The following is a 6,994-nucleotide window of genomic DNA, read 5'->3' on the forward strand; positions in this document are numbered from 1 at the left end:
TACTACATATTAATAGCGTTGTTAAAATTACTTCAAAACTGTTATCTTTTGGAATTTTCCGATTTGGCAACATCGCTAACAAAAAAAAGATTTCTTCATGCAACCTAACCAAACTTTTCTTTTAAAAACTCATCACAAACATAGTGTTTTTCACAATAAATCTGTTGTTACATTATGAATAGGCCAGAGTTGGAGGGCACGGCGCATTTATTGGATGAATTAGACAGCAAGTAATAATACGCAATCTTTAAATTAATTAGAGCATTTTTTCACAGAGAAATTAATCGTAGTCTTACGCGATGGCAGGACATTAATTGGATACCTTCGAAGTGTTGATCAATTTGCCAATTTGGTATTACATAAAACGATCGAAAGAATTCACGTAGGCAAGGAGTTTGGCGATATACCAAGGGGCGTGTTTATTGTAAGAGGTGAAAATGTAGTTCTTTTAGGTGAAATAGTACGTAGGAAATGCTGTCGGTATTTGATAAATAATGCCGTGATTTACAGGATGCTCAGAAGGAAGCTAACTTGCCTTTACGACAGGTTACTGTTGATGACATTTTAGATGCACAAAGAAGAGAACAAGAATCGAAGCAGGATCAACAAAGACTGTTAACAAAAGCGTTGAAAGAACGTGGCTTAAATTTGATGCCCGATTTAACTCACGATGATATGTTTTAAATTAAATTAAGATTAGTATTTACAGATTTAATGAACGGAAATTTCAATACTGTTAGGTTCTAAAATAAAGCTACTGTATTAAAAAAATGTTTCATAAATTATTGGTTTTTCATCATCGTCAAATTCTTTGGGTTGTAATATTAGTTCTTTTGACTCGACAATTAGAGGTGGTGAATAACCATTAAGACAGTGCAGTAGAGATGAGCTCAGTTTGTTATCGCTCATTTCCGCAGAGCAATAATCTTCTGCGCAGCTAGTAAAACTTGAGTCCGTCGGTGATCTCGTTGCTCTATGTTCTAGGTATTTACAGAAACTGGATGATAATGAGGTACCATCTTCAGTATCTTCTTTGATTTGATCAACACTCTTTGATCTCCTCATTGGGTTTGAGGTAACATACGCATCAGATAATTCTTCTATACTATCGATTGAACACTCGTTGGTGGTAATCTTTGGTAAATTGTTTATATTGGTTCGGGACACTAGCAACACAGGCTTGCGACTACGTGGTGTCATCATTGTTTCCTACAATAAGAATAATTATATCCCATACTGCTCTTTAATAATTAGGGCTGTACAGCTACGCATTAATAACTAAATTCTGAGGATATATTAAAACAGAACCTGATCCCGAATGGAAACTGCAAAACTATCATACAATATCTATCTAAGTATATAGGTACCTATACAAAATTAAAATATAGCACAATCATTTACATATTATTCATAAATATACTGAGATGAAAACTTGAATATGTAATACAAACGACAATTGCACAAACTCGCCCGTAAATTTGAATGTTTCTGTTCTTTGAATAATCAAAACTTCTGATTGTCATGTATGTATAATAATAATAATACTTTTATTTCCATAGGACATAGGTATAGATAAATTACATAACGTATTTATGGAAACCAGAAAACGGATCTGTTTCAGTTTACCATGTAGGTTCACTGGTCTCCCACCAGACCCAATATCGATGCCTATTATTATTAAACATTTAGTAAAAATTAGAATTGAGTGTTCTGTAGTAATTACTATAAGGAAGAGAAAATGATAAATGTGATTGATAATGGTGTGTTTATTGACTTAGGCGAAGCAAGGTTTTAAACATATTTCAAACTCAAAATGGACAAACTTCGAAACGAGGATACCTAATTTACAACAACAATGTGGATATTTTTAGAGAGTACATCGGCCTTTACTCAAGACACTCAAAGAGCAACAGTAATTTCAACATAAGTATGTTGAAGCCAAAGAGATGTGAAGCATCAAGTTTGGAGATTACATGCTCATCATCACTGTTCAAGCTACACTATTTGCTCCTATTCCTCTCACAATAAAAGAATGGTTTATTCTTTACCTATAGATTTCTAAAAAAAATGTAAGTCTGAGTTGATAAGAATTCTGCATACTTAAACTTGCAATGAAAATATACATAACATGAAGATTATCTTTTGAATTATCTAGATAATTATCATCTTCTATCTGCTTCTAGATAATATCTTTCCTGATTATCTGTTATCTAGATAAAGAAACGGTTATCTATGCACAACACATAACATAAGGATACAAGCAATGTGTTAGTAAAATAAACAAAAGATTACTCATGCATGTACAATACCTGCATAGCTTTTGACATTCGTTGAGCTGACTGTGTTATTGGCGACATTGACTTACGTCCTTGTTCTTCGGGTGTAAATACTAGTTCGGAATACATACGTTTAGAAACGCATGCAGGTGTACTTGTTACGTACATGCTGCATTCACGTTCTTTATGTATTGATAAATTTGGATCGGAATTACTACGCTTCCCTTCTAATACAGGCGTTTGTAATTTTTTTGAAATGTTCTCATCATCCGAACTAGAATCACATTTATTACAAAATAGCTTAGCTCGAACCAACACCCCTTGAAAAGGACTCTGTAAATACATGCACGATTGTTATTTTGTTAATTGCACATATATAACGTTCACAAATTAACAAAAAGTGACCTACGTTTAAAAGTTCTTCACTGGATGCACGCAAGGGTGTTGCGTTTCGTTTGTGAACCTTGGCAATGCTTCTTTGGAAAATATGTTTCTTAATTGAGCTACCTACACTTTTATTCTTGTTAGCTACAGAACTTCTTATTACTTGCAATGGAGTTCCATAACCATTTTCTTTGTTAAATTGTTTTATTAACTTTTGCTTCTTGGAGGACTCGGGGAGACTTTGAATGTACGCATACAGTTGTGCTAGCGCAGTTTCAGTTGGGTTTGACTGATTTTCTTTGGTTGTACGTTCAACATCGACAAAGCTATATACTGTATTTGCAGCAAAATTGTCACTAAGTGATTCATTACAATTTCTAGATGACAGTTTCCGCCGTTCTTGTTCAGTGTAATAGGCTTTAATATCCACTGCCAGCTTGGGAGGTAGCTCAAAGAGTTTTGACGAATTTGTAATCATAAATGAAACAGTATTAGAAAGGATTTGGGAGTTAGTGTGCAGTATTTCCGGTGTCAAATTGCGTGGGCACAATAAATGTGGCGTAAATAATGTTGCTAAACTATCAGCTGACATTTTGTTATTCCTTTCGTACGATGCAGTGTAATGTAATAAATCCAGCACATCCTTTAACAAAATTCTGTTTTCGGATGGAAGTAGCAACAAAAGCAGCTGTAGAGCATGTAGAAGTTTAGCTTCCATCGCCGAATTTTCACAAACACCGCATAATTCTAAAAGTAAATTAGATATGAATGTGTATATCCTGGCATATATGTACTAACCAGCAATTTGACAGTGAGCCGGATAATGAGCTTCAGTAAGTAATGGTTCAGGTAAATCGGCCAGGAATCCTTTCAGTACAGATGCACAATCGTGTACTGAATAAGTATTATTTTCCAAGGAGACGGTAACACCTTGATTTAACAAATTTTTTAATTCCTGTTGCCTTGCTAAAGATCCGGTACGTCTAAATATGCCTTCAGTTGATATATCTAAAGATATGTTAACAGTAAGTGAAAAATTATAAGCCTGCCTTACTTGGTTCTTGCTTCAAAAACTCGATTAATTGATATACCTGACAAATTCCTTCCTGCGTCAAGGGGATACCATCCATAATACCTCTACAAATCTTACTTTTCTTGTTAAATGGAATGAAACTCCATTTCCTTAGTTTGGATTTCTCCGACAAAGCATCTCTGTCAAATAAAAGAATCTCACTACAGGTGCATAAGATTACTAAAATACCTACTCTTCGGTGCTTAAATCCAATACAAACGATAAATGCATTCTTACTAGAGTATTAAACTGTTCCACATTTTCTCTACGAAGTTTTTCAGCAAGACAGTCTCTTTTAAACATTTTCACAGGTGGGTTATGCTCGCGTTTTACCCAAAGTTCCCTCGAAAATTCCTCTTGCAAAATGGTAAATGAACACCACGTCGTGTCGGTTAAAATTTAAATTTGAAAACATCAAAATATAAAAAATACTCTCTTAACTAAAAACATCAAACTACTTTTCTGTCACCTGTGATTACTACACCGTCTTGTATCTTGTGATTAACTACCACCACCAGCTCAACTACTTACTGTACATATACAGGGTGTAAATCGAAAAGTGGAACATAGGCGTTTAACATGGGAAATTACTTTTTCTTTGCGCAAACGTTTCCTAATTATTTTACGCAAAAATACTTCAAATAAAAGTTATAGAGATACCTATACATTCTGCATCTAAATCATGTGATAAGATTATTCTACCTCTTCTTGCCCGCGAACAAATTAATTATAAAGGTTCTGTTTTCACGAGTTTTTAGTCATGGACTATGATAAAAGAAAACTACAAGAATTTTGTCACTTATAATTGCACAAGAGGTTTGTATTTTACCGAGTAAATTTGGGTTGTTTAGGTAATGAAAATCTGTTGCCTAGCAATTAGACGAGAAAAACTGTCAACTAATAAAAAGGCGACACCGCAGGTGGAGCATTTTTAGGTTGACAGTTTTTCGAGTCCAATTGCTAAAAGGAAACAGATTTGAATTGCCACAACCCAAATTTATTCGGTTTAAATACAAACCTCGAGTGTAATTCGGCAGGACAATTTAACGAACAAGAAATTCACCAAACTAATCAATTATTGACAGACGTCAAACTAGTCATATGGGTAAGGATAATGCGATTATTGGTTCGAAAATGAATAAGTGAAAAAACCACTAGTGCATTTGTCGCTGGAAAAGTTGCAGGTAACTTTTGCCGCTGTGAAAGTGACAATTACACTGCGGCTTATGTGATTTTTTATACATGAGTTGAATTGTCACCGAAAAATTATCTAAGGTATTTCAAATTAAAGACCTAGAAGAAGCAACGCAATGCCTTACGATACGAATCACAAGGAATCTCCATAAAAGATTGGATCAAAGTGAATATTTAAAGAAAACTCCATTTGATTCCAGCTTCAATAGGTATTTCAAAAGAAGCAAGTACATCATCTATGCCAGGGTAATGTTTAAGTTGGTATTAAAAGGAAGTTAAGTAAGGTTGGTACCACGCAAATGAAAGTCGGTTTTTCACGAACTTTCTACGGAGGTTACGGGTGGATGAATGAAGCAGATTTTTTTACAGACTAATGGTAGGCACTACCAATGACTTTGTGGCGATCCAATGCAAAGTTTTTTCTTAAGATATCTTATATAATTACAATTAGAGAAAAAATTTAAAAAAGAAACACTGCCATAGTCATTTGCTGTACATATCATTAGTCTGTAAAAAAAAAATCAGCTTCATTCATCCAACCATAACCTAGTTATATCCATAGAAAGTTCGTGAAAAACCGACTAAGAATTGTTTTTTTACGGAGTTATCAATGTTCGCGATTTTTGAAAATATTTTTTTAAGAGCTATTATCCAAGGGGCGGCAGACGGTCGATTTTAGCATACTCGGGATAGGGCAAAATGGAACTCGCATCAGTTAAAATTTTGATCATTCTCGTTCAGTGGATTTCGAGCTAGTTCCCCTACTATGACAGTTCGAATTAATTTATTAAGTTTTTCTTTTATTTATAAGAGATAAAGATAATTGTTTCGAAGAGAACATGGTCATTGTAATCACTAAGAAAAATTGTATTGTATGGTCGACCCTGAGAATTAAATAAATTTATCTCATAAATTATGAACGAACGACCAAAGCAGTTTCATATTCACATCATGATTAATTTTATTTAATTCTTGCCCAGAGTTTATTTGAATGTTTAACAAAATTTTGCTTAAGGTAGGTTCGTAGTGTTTTGTTATTGGTCCTTTTTGACCTGGGAACAATGCAAACAGCATTTTTATTTGGCGCCCAACGTGGGGCATTGCATTTACTTTTGGAATGTATTGTAGCTCGAAATTAAAGGGTCACAGCAATAATATCCAACTTTATTTATTCAAAAGTATTTTAAGAGCTTGTGTGACAAACAGTTTTTGATTTATAACACATGGCATAGTTGAATAAGACTTAAATCTTCATATCACTTTGGGCCTCTCATTCTAAATTCCACATTTTGATTAACCAGGTAGGTATAGTACATGCCACAACTTTTAACTTCACTTATTCCGATTCGCTAGTGGAGTTACCATAATCTCCCACTAGAGAAGGCGTCAACTTGATTTTTTTAGCCTGTGTAGGCTTATTAATTAAAACTAATTTTTTTAAATCGTTGTTATTTAACACCTTGATGGCTTTTCGTTCTTTAGCAGGTGTAAAAGAAGTACATGGCAAAGATGACTCGCTGATAATATTCTTTCGGATCAATTCTGTGGTCTTTTCTGCATCCAGTTTGGGTTTCAACTTTAAACTGAGCACAGCAGCCAACTGTTTATCTTCTTCTGCTTCTGGCACCAATTTGATGTTCAAACTGGACTTTTTCAATAAGGCGTTATCTTTTGCAATGGATGTTTTAAAATCATTTTTATTTTTCTGAAAAATATTGTTACACTGTGTGTAGGTACAATGAAAATAATAAAACTTACCCTGAAAGCTTGTCTTAACATACAATTGGCACTGTAATCATCAGCCCATGTTGATTCGTTTCTATTGTATAAATTAACCAGTGCTGTCTTTGCATTCTCCGCATAATTTTGATCATCAGTACCATGCTCCAACTTAAACATTGAATCATCAAACAAGCGCTTCTGCGTTTCTTTAGTTTCAGGCACAACTTGTTCGTTCTGTGTTGGATCCCATCTATTTTCTTGCCGACGTGCTCCCGACAAAACTATGTATTCCAAATTCTACAATTATGAAATTAGCAGAAGATTTCGTTAAACATTTTAGTATTAC

At 34.2% G+C, this 6,994-nt stretch overlaps 3 protein-coding genes across 4 annotated transcripts in view; 1 reads left to right on the forward strand and 2 right to left on the reverse strand.

The window, feature by feature from the left end:
• The first annotated feature begins 74 nt into the window (after positions 1-74).
• Positions 75-765, forward strand: LOC116164907 (U6 snRNA-associated Sm-like protein LSm1). Its single transcript, XM_031479154.1, has 3 exons — positions 75-226; positions 276-460; positions 511-765. The coding sequence occupies exons 1-3, from the start codon at positions 175-177 to the stop codon at positions 682-684; spliced, it is 411 nt and encodes a 136-aa protein (XP_031335014.1). The 5' UTR covers positions 75-174; the 3' UTR covers positions 685-765.
• Positions 697-4,203, reverse strand: LOC116164906 (rho GTPase-activating protein 19-like). 2 transcript variants are annotated; one of them, XM_031479152.1, is made up of 6 exons: positions 3,926-4,203; positions 3,715-3,872; positions 3,459-3,668; positions 2,686-3,407; positions 2,310-2,609; positions 697-1,209 (listed from the first exon to the last, which is right to left on the reverse strand). In XM_031479152.1, the coding sequence occupies exons 1-6, from the start codon at positions 4,033-4,035 to the stop codon at positions 763-765; spliced, it is 1,947 nt and encodes a 648-aa protein (XP_031335012.1). In that variant the 5' UTR covers positions 4,036-4,203; the 3' UTR covers positions 697-762. The 2 variants fall into 2 exon arrangements, with proteins under 2 accessions (XP_031335012.1, XP_031335013.1); XM_031479153.1 differs by lacking the exon at positions 2,310-2,609 and having other exon boundaries at positions 3,926-4,198.
• Positions 4,204-6,074: 1,871 nt separating this feature from the next.
• Positions 6,075-6,994, reverse strand: part of LOC116164074 (coiled-coil domain-containing protein 130 homolog) — a 9,730-nt gene continuing 8,810 nt past the window's right edge. Inside the window, exons 2-3 of the mRNA XM_031478202.1 lie at positions 6,685-6,945; positions 6,075-6,631 (exon numbers count right to left, since the gene is read on the reverse strand). Coding sequence (XP_031334062.1) covers positions 6,263-6,631; positions 6,685-6,945 — 630 coding nt within the window. The 3' untranslated portion in view covers positions 6,075-6,262. The remainder of the gene's footprint in view (positions 6,632-6,684; positions 6,946-6,994) is intronic.

This window comes from Photinus pyralis, unplaced genomic scaffold, assembly GCF_008802855.1.
Source record: "Photinus pyralis isolate 1611_PpyrPB1 unplaced genomic scaffold, Ppyr1.3 Ppyr1.4_LG2, whole genome shotgun sequence".
NCBI lineage: Eukaryota > Metazoa > Arthropoda > Insecta > Coleoptera > Lampyridae > Photinus > Photinus pyralis.